At 43.2% G+C, this 12,919-nt stretch overlaps 2 protein-coding genes across 6 annotated transcripts; both read right to left on the reverse strand.

Moving 5' to 3' along the window:
• LOC8085251 (protein SHORT HYPOCOTYL IN WHITE LIGHT 1) lies at positions 1–4,763 on the reverse strand. The gene is made up of 3 exons (XM_002468178.2): positions 4,280–4,763; positions 4,091–4,156; positions 1–809 (listed from the first exon to the last, which is right to left on the reverse strand). Exons 1-3 carry the CDS (start codon positions 4,664–4,666, stop codon positions 654–656), a joined length of 609 nt encoding a protein of 202 aa, XP_002468223.1. The 5' UTR covers positions 4,667–4,763; the 3' UTR covers positions 1–653.
• Positions 7,714–11,610, reverse strand: LOC8085252 (transcription factor bHLH74). 5 transcript variants are annotated; one of them, XM_021461910.1, is made up of 11 exons: positions 11,473–11,610; positions 9,806–9,892; positions 9,519–9,693; positions 9,338–9,432; positions 9,108–9,254; positions 8,947–9,012; positions 8,786–8,854; positions 8,625–8,687; positions 8,376–8,546; positions 8,225–8,294; positions 7,714–8,109 (listed from the first exon to the last, which is right to left on the reverse strand). In XM_021461910.1, the coding sequence occupies exons 2-11, from the start codon at positions 9,806–9,808 to the stop codon at positions 8,090–8,092; spliced, it is 879 nt and encodes a 292-aa protein (XP_021317585.1). In that variant the 5' UTR covers positions 9,809–9,892; positions 11,473–11,610; the 3' UTR covers positions 7,714–8,089. The 5 variants fall into 5 exon arrangements, with proteins under 5 accessions (XP_021317585.1, XP_002468224.2, XP_021317580.1 ...); XM_002468179.2 differs by lacking the exon at positions 11,473–11,610 and adding an exon at positions 10,994–11,385 and having other exon boundaries at positions 9,806–10,912; XM_021461905.1 differs by lacking the exon at positions 11,473–11,610 and adding an exon at positions 10,777–11,385 and having other exon boundaries at positions 9,806–10,691.

Genomic DNA, 12,919 nt, shown 5'->3' on the forward strand with positions numbered 1-12,919 from the left:
TCACGACAATAGTGCCAAAGCGGCAACATCATGTTATGTTGCGGATCAGAAGAGGACGGTTGGCCAGACTCGGATCTCCTAGGCACGATCCTGAAGACAACCTATAGAAGTGATGAAACTTCCGTGATCAAGTCCATTGCGTGTCAGAACGGTCATGTGATGAAACATCAGATACATCATACGACGAGTATTCTGACTTTCTGTGCGTGCCCAAATAAAAATCCCAAGAGTTTCTGACTCTAAACCAGCGAGAGTTTGCATCTACAATACAACCATGAGCATTGGTGTCGACTGGTTGTAGTCATACACACGGCCGACGCCAGCCCAGCCGGCACCTTCCAAAAGCATCCCCGATCCTTCAGCACAATTTGCATTCTTCCATGCACTGTACTGAACGCATGAGCTATGATCAACTCAACCATCGATCCTCAAGGCGCCCAACTCGAACGGAAACCACTTTTCTGTGCAGGTACATGTGGATTCGTTTCATCCTCGTTCAGCCGCGGGGTCTAGCAATAGTAACAATCATTTGGCACCGGACAGGGGAGCATTTTATTCATTGCTGACCATATATTTTCCTTTTGTACTCTATAGAGCCTGCAAATGCAGGGTGTGGTGTCTGTTCACACTTCACAGAGAAGGAAAGCAAAATATCAACCAGCAGTCTGCACTCTGCTCCATCGGTTCTCATCGTTGTCGATCCGGTGAATATAGCTGTAACGGTTTTCTCTGATGTATGCCACCCCAGACCATATACCACGAACAAGAAGGATGCTTGCAAACACCATGCTTCCAAATGTGCAGACCACCTGCGCACACAAAATATCAACCTGCTTTACTGAAATAGATGAAGGAATGAAATCTGCTGCAAGCATCCATGCAATAGAATGCAAGGCCTTTAGTTAAGTGCTCCATACAAAAATCATATTTTAATGATGCAGCCATTGAAAATTTTGAAGATGTTCTCTAAGCTGAAAATCATATTCATGGACTCGCCATCTTGCCTAGTGCCTACAATCAAACTTAGAGGTACAAGTAACAAACTGAAGCTGACATTGTACTATTTAAAACATTTCTTTTAGAATTATATTTAAAGCATTGAAAGGTATATGATAAGAACCATTGTATGGGCTGCCCATTTAAATGCAGCCAGGAGGAATTTCCAATAATCTGACCAATGCGGACCTAATTAATGTCCCACACACAAATCTGACCACATGCTGGTGGATGCAAATGCTGGACATTCGCATGACCTCATGCCAGGCAGTTGTAACCCATACCCTAATTAAGTAATTGCTGTCTCTGTTGCACAGGTCAACCACTACTTCATTTCAGCTGGGGAAGACCAATAGTAAATTGGGTTAATGTGAACAAAAGTTTTGGGTCAGTACTGCTAACCCTGAACACAACATGGAAACGCATTCATTGGATCTGCGTCACTACCCGATATCAGTTGGAGAAGACTAAGTAAATTGGGTTAATGAGAAAAATAGATTAGGGTCAGTACTGGTAAGTGGTCACCAGGAATATAATATGAACAACATGTGTTGACTTCAATATGGACTGAACCAGCTAACTACTAAAATCTAAACTACAGTTCTAAAGCTTGCCTTGATCCTACATGACATTATATTTTCCTGATTGTTGCCACTTTCTTTGTCAGCTAGCACTCCTACAACCACAAGTCAATCCAAGCTTACAGTCAAATAGATTGGGTCATTCACCTGCTGCACCAATTCACAAGAAATGAGCAAATTAGGCCTGGCTAAAGCCCAAACCCAGGTCCAATTGGCTCCAGCCCAACAAGCTTGATAGGTATTCTGTGCCAAGTCAGTAGTTACCAAGCTCAAAACAAACTGAAGCTAGAATGAAAGTCAGTTTCATTAGTTTTAGACAGTAATAGGTCCGATGGCCTCACAGTATCAGGCCTCAGTGTGCAGTAAAATTTAGGCCAGAATGAAATGGGGGCCTTTCCTAGCCCAGCACCAAAAATCTCAGATCTAGCGTTAACACTGTCATATTACTCGTCTTGCTGTTTCTATAGGCAGAGTTACAGCCCTATATGACAGAATGTCAAATGGCAAGCATTCTATTATCTATTTTCTTTCTAGTTAATGCGTGTGCTTGGGAGTCCTTCAATTTGAATAAACCAAGATTTTACCATCACTGCAATTTTAGAGAGACGTAAAAGCACAAGCCTGTGGGGGTTGTTTCTGCAACTGGATAGTAGCACTAAAACCATCTTTACACTGATCGGTTCAGCATTTTGATGATCTATATCTTATTGACCACAACTCCCGTACTTATTATCACCTTCATTGCTGCCCCTCCAGTAGATATTGATGGTACTTGTGAGTCTGCTCATGGTTCTTTACTTTGTGAAAACAATAGTATCTCTTGTGCTATTGTTCCTACTTCTGCGTCAATCAGACTCAATAAGGGCCTAATTAGACAATTACAAGGTTGTAGGCGTCTTTGATTGCACAAGCTCAAATACTCAAATTGCAGATGGGATTTAATTAACATCAGCCTAAAAGTGATTGAGTGAACATTTGATTGGAAGGTGGGCTGACAAAACATTTTTCTATTTTGATTCTCAACTGAGAATGGCTACTGGAGCGATAAATGATAAGCTTAGATAAAAGGGCTCACACAAGACCTGTAATCTGCACTCATGCAATCAGTTTTTAGCAATAAACCCAACTAAAGTAGACGGCGGATGGAAATTTAAGTTGCTATTGTCTGAATGCAGGTGCCAACAAGAATAAAGTAGCCAGAAAGTAAAAATAGTTCAAACCTTAAAAATACTAGATGCAGAATGTTATATGGGCTAATCAAACAATATAAACATGTACCAAACTGAAATAAGAAACCCCTCATTCACATAATATTATGAACTCTATGAGTTTATTCAGCTCATATACCATAACAAAAAAAAAATCACATCCGGCAACAGTTTTTCACCATATTTTACGCCTTAGATAATTAAAGTTCATGTTTCTGATTTATATATACAGTATACACATCCTTCCTACAGCTTCAGGCGCGTTTGGTTCCCTTCCCCTTCCAGCCTGGTCTGCTCAACCATACAGGACCAAGGTAAGCATGCAAATCACATGCAAGTAGCAGTTGTTTGGTTGCCCACACTCAGACAACCTAGTCAGATGCGGAGCCTGTTTGGTTGCCCGTGCAGCCAGTAGCCTACTCGTTTTCTCTCAGTGTGCACCTGGCCCCGCACGCTTGCCTGCATGAAGTGAGCCTGCATCGCCAGATACGCAGATTTTTTCCGCACGGAGCGAGCCAGGCCGAGGGGCAGCTTTTGCACGGGAGCATGAAACCAAACACATGAAAATTGCATCTAGTGGGCCTGGATGAGCCTCATGCAGGGAACCAAATGCGCCCTAAATGGACAGCCCGTGCCTACATGCTATGCATACATGCTCCGTAGTCATCCAAGCATGTTCATCTAGAGGATGACTAATACACTATCATACTGTGAAGGTCTCAGCCAGGCACGGCAAGGAGGAGATGCTGCATGGTGCATGAGCCGAGCTCAAGCTTACTACTGTAGACCAGTAGAAGACGACCCTCTGGTACCTTACCTGATGAACTGCAAGAGGCAACATCTGACTTTGAGTGATGCATCCTTATATTTTGGCTACTTCTACTCGATTATCTTGTGCCTATACATTATCTGTGCTAAAGCTTGAGCTATCTCAAAAGCTCAAGACCTTTATCATCCAGTAAGCCTTATGCTTCATTATACTCTTCCTGTCTGAAACTATTTTTCATTTTGCTGAAGAGCTAAGGTAATCCCCTGATTTATTGTGAAATACATATCCAACTAATTGAGCATTATGTATACAACTCTAACCACATGACAGCACAACTAATAATCCTGGCATCAATCCACAGTTTTAAGAATCAAAGCATCCAACAGCCAAATTTGAAAAATAGTTCTCTAAGCAGAATGCAAAGGATGCCTCATCAACATGAGCTAGATACTTGATCCCTGAACCAAGATACTCTTCAGAAGAACAAATGACACTGTTATCCATGTTCTAGTTCAGCATATGAATGAATCGCTCACCTCGAGAAGACCCTTCAGAATCCATAAGGACGTCAGGACCAGCACGCCATTGACCGAAAACTTCACCTACACACGCATGGGCACCACCAGATCAAGCCCAATACCGAGAGATCCCAGCATCATTCCTCCGCACAGCCAATTTCCAACAGAAAACTAAAATAGAAGAGATAAACGAAGAGGGGAACGGACCAGCTCGGCGGGGACGGAAGGCGGCAGCACGGACCTGGCAGCGCGGCGCGCGCGGCGGGAGGCCTTCCTGAACACGGAGTGCAGGAAGCGGGCCAGTAGGTCCAGGCTGCGGTCCTCGTCTTCGTCCTCCTCTTCATCTGCGTCGTCTTCGTCCTCCTCGGTTCCATCCCGGTAAGACGCGGCGGCGCCCGAGAGATCGCCGACCCAGGGGCGGGCATCTGGGACGACAACGACGGCGTCGGAGTGTCGGCGCCGGGCAGCGCGGAGGAGGCGAGGGGCAGGGTAGGAGCGCAGGTGGCGGGGGGAAGCGGACGTGGACGTGTAGAAGCGGTGGCGAGAGGCAGGGGCGGGGACGAGAAGGGGAAGGAGGGAGGTGGAGCTTGCCATGGGGGATCTGCAAGCTGCTTGGTGTGCTTCGTCCCCGCGACTGCGTGGCTGACCGACCTTCTCTTATCCGTTTTACATTTTTTTATTAGGTTTTTTATTCATACCATTACAATTTTCGAACTTTGGAAAAACACCGTTACTATTCGTCTATTTTCAAACATACTATTATAATTCTTCATTTTTTATGAAAATACCACAGAATACGTATAGAGACGACTTAGGCCCAGCTACAGAACGTATATGAATACGTATACTGCATTGCAGCCCCTCTCCCTGTCACTGGTGTGTGGGTCCCACATGTCATCTTCTTCTTCCTCCTCTTGTCATCTCTTCTTGGTGAGCAGCATCGCGTATCAGTCACCGTCCATGGCGAGCAGCAGCGGCTAGCACATGGCCGAGCAGTAGCAGCAGCACACGGGCGAGCAACAGCAGCAGCATGCCAGCTGCGAGCCACGAGCAACAACTGCAGCACGCTGGAACAACAGTAGCTCGCCATTGATGGGGCCACCAGCTCCACACCAGCTAGGAGTGCCTAGGTTGCGAGCTCCGTGCCGCTTATGTCGCAAGCTCCACATGCCGTCTGGGCCGCGAGCAGCAGCAGCACGCTGCGAGCTCCCTTGCTTCCCTCAAGCAGCAGCTAGCACGCTGCACGCGGACGAGCAGAAGTAGCAAGCGCCGAGCGGCCGGTGGTGGGGCGCATGTGGCTGGCGGCGCCATGTGGAGCTCGCCATGGACGGCGCGACCCATACGGCGCATGGAGCACGCGGCCGAAGAGCTTGCGACTTGGGTGGTGAGCGGAGCTCGCAGCCCACGCGCTCTCAGCCGGCGTGCTGCTGCTGCGGCTGCTCGGCCACGTGTCTGCTCGCCATGGACAGCGACTGATGCTGCTCACCAACGAGAGAGGAGGAAGAAGAAGATGACATGTGGAGCCCGCGTGTCGGTGAGAGGGGAGAGGGGCTGCAATGTAGTTTACGTATTCATATACGCCTGCAGCTGGGCTCAAGTCGTCTCTATAGGTATTCTATGGCATTTTCGTAGGAAACGAAGAATTCTAATGGCATGCTTCAAAATAGACGAATAGTAATGGTGTTTCTCCAAAGTTCGAAAATTGTAATGGTATGAATCAAAAAACCCCTTTTTTTTACAAGGGTTTTACATTTGTTTTGATTTTCTGTGTTTCTAGGTATTGAGACTTTGAGAGAGATTGGAAAATGGTTCTAGTAATAAAATAGAGAACACGTTCCAGATATATTAGTTTTAATTAATGGAATTCAAACAGAAGAGGAGAAATAGTCGCAATAAGAAATATCACACACAATTGATGGTCCTGTTTATTCGCGAAAAAAATGACAGTCCTATTTGGCTGACTGACGCTGATTTGTTGTCTAGAAAAACATTATTCCATAATCATAAAGGTATGCTACTAAGCTTAAGCAAATAGGATGAACATCATTTCAATATGTATATTTGTCTAAAATATCTCTATCTATATCTATAGAGCAGCAGAGCTAGAGCTAAAAATTTTTAGAAGTACGAGTATGTTCGTTCGTTTGAGCTTAAGCTCAAGCAAACAAGATGGACATCATTTTAATATGTATATTTGTCTAGAATATCCTTATCTATAGAGTAGCAGAGTCAGAGCCAAAAGTTTTTAGAACTACGAGTCTATTTGTTCGTTTGAGCTTATCTACTAAATTGGTAAGTCATTCAGCAATGTTTTATCTCATAATATATCAGCGGATAGTACTATCAACCATGGCTTTTCAGATAAATGAACAGACTCTACGAGTGGTGATCCTTGTTATAAAAAGAATATTTAGGTCATAACGCTTTGGGTTGATAAACATATTCTTTTAAACTTTAGCGATGAGCCTAGGAGGCCGTCTAGGCAATGGCTCCACCACTGTATGTTGACAAAAAATTTAGTACAAAGGTTACCGATCTCTAATGTTCCATCTTAATGCTTCCTCTGTTCCCATAAAAGTCTATATATTATATATTCTATATGGTTTCTATATCATATATATATACATATTATCTAGGTCAACTTGATCGACACGGTCACACGGGTGTTCCTTAGCATCACTTGGTGTGACTCACCATCACTTGATGTCTCACAGAACCACTTAGTATCACTTAGGTACCACATAGAACCATGAATCATTGAAATAAGTGGGCACACAAAATATGTTAAGATGTTGCGTTGGTCTATTTGGTTGTTTATTGTGTAGGAGTCTAGACACATCTAGGGTCTATGATCGCCCCAAACACTATATATTCATTGGTAGTTATCATTCAAGTTAGGGTTTGAGGTTTTGCTTAGAATTATCTTTCATTGAACAGTTTTGTCATTCATCGATTTGTGGAACCACAACCTGTGAGCTCAATCTATATTAGCAATTTTTCAAATTGTGTTCTTTTATCGTTCTTGCTTGTGGTATTCGATTTGGAGTCAAGGAATAGCCTTTATGGCAAGGTCAATCAGGCAGTGTATGGTTAATAACTAGAGGGACATGATGTTACAAATGCAAGGTTTAGGTCTTTGTGATCCAAAGCCAGATTATATATGTCAAGTTTTCTATCAAATCAATAGTTACCTTCACCTGACAGAGGATTGAGAATCCCATTCCCGTCAATTAAGTTGAGACAAAGTTAAAATGACCTGTTTTCTTTTTGAGTGATTAATGAACACAAGTTACTGTTAGGCGCATTACTTTATTTAGTCACAATATCTGCCACAATGATTTTCTTGGCCTTAGTTATGAATTATTGGTTGCAAAGGATATTTTTTGAAGTTTAAGGATTCTACACAACTGAACTTTGTTGGCCAAATGGTTTTTATTTAACCAATTTAAAATCATTGTCACCACAAATTAAACTCAGGACCAGGAGTGCTACGCTGCAACCACTAAAACGGTAAAGTTTATTTTGCCCTTGAGAGCATGTGCCCTCACTCTCCCACCAATGAGATTCGCTTTGAGATATGTGTTTACATACTTCTCAAAGTGAAGTGAATCCAATGAGTGGGAGAGTAAGGACATTTGTCCTTAAGAGAAAAAAAACAACCTTCACACTAAAACGAACATAGTTCTCTCCTGAGTCCGGACTCAGCTATTACAACCAAATAATTAGATGGAACCACACGCCACCAAAACACTAACTCAGTTGTGTCAGAAATTCCAGACGATCATTGTACATTATTTTCTCCACCAGATCGCAAAAATATCACCGTTCTCCTTTGGTTAGTTATTATAACTGTACATGATGGGTTGACGCCAGATTCCTCTCCGAAGACTAAAGTTAACTAGCTCATCCCAAGAGAAGCCGTGCCACCATTGCTACTTGAAAAGGCACACCAGTAGCAACCCAACAGACCAACTTGTCAAGATTTTCAGAGCTGTTCACCATTAAACTGCCGACTTGTCACTCCACTTTCATTGAATCTGCAATGTCAAAATGGATCTTGAGAAACCTCACAAAATTGAGCACAACCGCAGGAGAAATGCAAAACATAGCAATGAACGAGAAGCTGAAAAGGCACGGAAAATTCTACAGTACCAGCAATGGTATCTGAAGCGAAAGAATTTGGAGCAATGCTGCGAAGTTCCTCGTTCCAGATAACTCCTCTCTGTCATGGTAGAAAAGTAGAAACTACTATTAATCGACATAAAAAAGCACTTGAAGCTGTTCAAGGGCGTCGAATGCAAACCTGAGGAAATGCAGATAACTGGGCGTTTCTTGTCACATGAACATTTGCTGGATTAGGGATGATCCTGTGTGAGAAATCTTCTTCAGATGCTCTGTACAGATTAAGATGCACATTGTTCGCTTGCACGTTGTATCCTGGAAAAGCAGAGCTGGCATCTTGTGTGCAAAGGATCTGTAGTGACAAGGATTGATGAAAGATCAGTCTAAAGGCATTTTCTTTGTCAACCCGAGTTGAGCTTTGCAATCTTACATCTTGCAGGTCGAGGTCACAGTTGAGTTCTGGGCTGATCGCTGAGAGCTTCATCGAAAGGAACTGAAAAATCCAACACAAACATGAAAATGAAGATTCAGCCATTGGCCTAGTGAAATCATTGAGTAAACCTCCAAATCATAGGTTTTCAATACACTAACCTCAACCTGCCGCTGCAGAGATTGCACATAGTTTATGATCTCATCAAGCATCATGGCCTTGCCTGTAATCTGCCTTGTCATAAGAAACATGTCCCTATTGGTTAGAACCCACTATAACCACAACAGTATGAGCATAAGCATCTGCTTGATGTCATTCATACCTTGTTGCAACCCGGGACAAGGTCTTGAAGAAGCTTCATCCTTTCATTTATCTTTTCCCTTCGAAACTGCAGTTCGGATGGGCATGCTACTGTAAGTCTGTAAGCGAGAGACTTAGGCATTGCAGGAGCATTAACTATGTTGCTCAAGAGATAAAAATTACTCTTTCCGCAAGGCTGTGGCTGTTGGTGGCTTGGCCGCGCTTTGCCCGGACATGCACGTAGTCCTCTCTCTTGGCTCCAGCATCACCCGGCTTCTCATCAGCACACTCCATGCTAACTTCTCGCTGCAACAATGCACTGGCTTCATCCTGCAGTCATACATTTACATGTACAGTAGAATGAAATAACAGAGGGAATGAGATAGCCATCAACCGGCTTCTAGCTTCCTTACTAGAGAATGTAGTGATGAACTGTCCTCTCCAGAACCCTTCCTTTTGCCATCCTTTAAACACTTCCCTGTGTTCATATTTCTACTTAGTTGAGCATCTGGGAAGAGTTGGAATGTTATTAGTCAGAAGCTTCACAGATCAACAGCTATTGTTCCTAAGAAAATGAATTGAGAATAACTATACCTCCAGTAGAATTGTAGAGCTGAGTCCTCTCTTCTTGCATGCCTACATTGTTCATTGGAAACACGATAGGCTCATCAAAATTCATGGTATGGTCTAGTGAAGCAAGCAGATTAGTTCCGATTGCGAAGCACTGCTCTTCCTCTCTGTCAGGATCGGTGCATGGCGGGGAATACATCTGCGAAGAATCAATGATTGATCTTGTCACATTGCAAACCGAAGAGGTAGCTCTATTCATGTTGCAAACTGAACGGACACATATAGATCTTGCCATGAACGTATGTACTCACCATCCTGCTCTGATACTTGAACTCAGTGCGATGTTGCAATCATTTTTGGAAATGACTAGTGATCTTCTAACTTGCCAGGTCTGCCAACTGAAGGAGCTTTACTTAAAGGGTGGAGTAGATCGGGAGCTGGACACAGTCAATTCCTTGCAAGGCTCAACAAGGCACAACTAACCCGTGCAGCCTTACATAAAGATTGTCCAAAGTGAAAAGGCTAACTAAGCCTGGTGCAATAGACAAACGCAAGGGTAAAAGTGGAAACCGAGTCCTGGAATAGACTTGCTGGTACTAGTACTACAGTACTACTAACAACCATGCACCAGCTGGATCACATCCACTCATCCAGAGGTCAGAATAAAGAGTGTTCTGGCCTTCTGGGTGAAGATCGATTGCAGTAGGTGCTGCAAAACTGAAGACCTAGCAACCAACCCAAGGATCAGATGCTAATGCCATCCAGTGTATGTATGGGCCATCCCAGAATAAGGTTAATTATTAGACAATCAACCGGGCCCATTTAAGTTTAAACCCTCTGAAACATTGCCTCTATTAAAGTTCTGTCCTCCAGATTTTTTTACCAACCCAACTCATGAGCGTAAAGTTGAGAGAGTACTCAATTTACTTGCTGAAGGATATAAAGAAATCCTATAAAGAACTCTTCAAGAATTTACTTGAAGCATGGGACTAGTTCTAGTATAAGAAGGTGAAATGGATTCCACAATTCGGCATAATTGCATGGACTAGTGGTTGGACACCAATAAGAGTTGTGCCCATTTGTACCTCCAATTCCTCATATTTGCAGGTACAAATGTACATTGCCTATAAACAAAGCTAGGTAATTGTTCACTTCAAAAAAACAAAGCTAGGTAATTGCTGACTTGCACACATACCCCTACAGAACGAAAATGTGAGAATTCAGAGACCGTAGAATCAGATTCACAGAACAAGAAAGAGGACAACAGCTAAGAAAGTGTGACCTTCAAATCACAAGGGGAACCACTGAAGCACCTTAGGGACTAAGATCCAGTCATCAGAAAACGAAAAAGTTAGCTGGTTGTACTCCTGGGGCCAAGCCGCCAAGGTAGGGGATTCCTCAAAACTCAACAGCGCGTACTGTCCCTCCAATCACAACCATCAGAGTTTAATGCTGGAATCATAAATGATGGGTTTACAAAGGTTAAAGTCATAACTCACTAGTTCATATCCTATTCTGTAGCATGACGATGTAAGAATCACCCAGGTGATTCAGAAGCAAGTTCGGCCAAGATGAAAGGGTCAAGAAATGCTGGTGCTTGTCCCTTTTCTCTGAAGCAAAGAGCAAGCAAGATATGAGGCCAAAAGACTCGGATGCAGAGCAGTAGTCATTTGGTAGAAGGCCAATGTCACTTAATGAAGTTAATAGTTCTCTTGACATCGTTCCTTCAAAAGAATGGGTGAGACAGAGAGAAATGCTTGGACGGTTCAAAAAAGACAGAGTACTCGTGAAGAGTTGAAAGCAATTTGCTATCTTCAAAGAGAACATCATACTGCAGTGGAAGTAGCAAAGAAAGAAAAAAAAAAGATGAAATAAGGTACTATGCACCTGTACTTTGTCCTAATGCAAAACTATTCCCAAAGAGCACGCCACAGTACATATAAAGCACTACGAATTTAAAGGAAAAATTGCTTGTTACCAGAGGTGAAAACTGCAGCTTCCCCGAATCCCCCTATTCCTCTTCGATCAGATGTTTCACTGTTACTCAGCAACTCTTGCTAGAATGAATAGTGTTCACCATGAATGGGCGTGCGTACGTGTGGATGTGGCCACAACTGAAAACAATGAATGGCTGGAGTTGGGGACCCCCCACCCCAACACACATTCACCACACCCGTCCCCAGTTCTCCGCCAGGTTTTCACCGTCTTTTTTTTTTAAAAACACCCAGTAACACATAGCAGCAACAGCAAGCAGTTCATCAGTGTCCTGTTTCACTCAAAGGCCCCTCAGAATATGGGTGGTGCCATCGCTGACAGGATTATTACCGAGGCCTTGTTTAGTTCCGAAAAAATTTCGGATTTCGCTACCGTAGCATTTTTGTTTTTATTTGATAAATATTGTCCAATCATGAACTGACTATGATCAAAAGATTCGTCTCGCGATTTACAGACAAACTGTGTAATTAGTTTTTGTTTTCGTCTATATTTAATGCTTCATGCATGTGCCGTAAAATTCGATGTGACAGGAAATTTTGAAAACTTTTTAGATTTCGGGATGAACTAAACAAGGCCCGAGCAATTGTATTCCAGAGATGGGGGAGCTGGTAGGGGGCTGGACGCCGAATAATACAACAGTCAAAGCGAAGACCTGCACGTAGCAGGGCCGCAGGGGCATCCTGCTTGACAGAGGTAGCCGGAAGAGGCCTATCGTCACCGTATTGGATTCTGGTTCGCACTGTCCGGGAACCCGTAGGGTTTGTTGGTGCTTTGTGCATGACTGCAGGTGCAGCACCGCGCAGCATCCATCGTACTTGTTCCAAAATTAATCCAAATGAATACGGAGTAGGTTCGACTGAAGGGAATAAAGATTCTGCCTGGCTGCAATCATCTTCCTACGTTTCAAGATATGCTGCATAAATAAAAACGCATCAGGAATGTGTTTGTATTTTATTGTCAAGTATAAGATGTCCACAAGTATTGGTATTTTACACAAGATAATAGAAGTGGAGAATCACACAGTACATATCCAAATGGTTCAGATTTGTCACTGAAACAAAGAACGCTTATATCCATAAAGCAGCTTATTCGTGGTTTGCTAGACGTCGCGATCCAGCAATCACCTAACATCTAGAGGGTGTTTGCTCCACAAACTCTACTATGAAGCAGTTCTACAAAAAACTGAAGTTTGTAGAGTAACTCTTTAGGTGCTCTCACAACTCCACCCTTTTTCTCGAATTGAGTGTGTGGAGCTGAAACAGTTTAGCTAAAAATTGTTGAGCGAAACTGAAAAACGTGGAGCAGAGCAGTCCCAAACACCCCCTTAGTCATTATTCATGCTAAATGGTTGTTGAGACTAAATGCGACAATGATCTAACACCAACATCCCTCCCTCCCTTAATAAATCAATTCCTCAAGTTATCATAAGT

This window comes from Sorghum bicolor, chromosome 1 (assembly GCF_000003195.3).
Source record: "Sorghum bicolor cultivar BTx623 chromosome 1, Sorghum_bicolor_NCBIv3, whole genome shotgun sequence".
In the NCBI taxonomy this organism is placed as follows: Eukaryota; Viridiplantae; Streptophyta; class Magnoliopsida; order Poales; family Poaceae; genus Sorghum; species Sorghum bicolor.

What these genes read in the sequence shown, in the direction of transcription:
- LOC8085251 (XM_002468178.2), bottom strand. Translation starts at nt 4,666, where the DNA reads ATGGCAAGCTCCACCTCCCTCCTTCCCCTTCTCGTCCCCGCCCCTGCC. An exon ending in CTTCCGTCCCCGCCGAGCTG is followed by an intron (nt 4,157 to 4,279) that starts GTCCGTTCCCCT and finishes ATGCGTGTGTAG; the next exon opens with GTGAAGTTTTCGGTCAATGG. An exon ending in TTCTGAAGGGTCTTCTCGAG is followed by an intron (nt 810 to 4,090) that starts GTGAGCGATTCA and finishes TTGTGTGCGCAG; the next exon opens with GTGGTCTGCACATTTGGAAG.
- LOC8085252 (XM_021461910.1), bottom strand. An exon ending in GTTCATCACTACATTCTCTA is followed by an intron (nt 9,255 to 9,337) that starts GTAAGGAAGCTA and finishes GTATGACTGCAG; the next exon opens with GATGAAGCCAGTGCATTGTT. An exon ending in GTGACCTCGACCTGCAAGAT is followed by an intron (nt 8,547 to 8,624) that starts GTAAGATTGCAA and finishes TTGTCACTACAG; the next exon opens with ATCCTTTGCACACAAGATGC.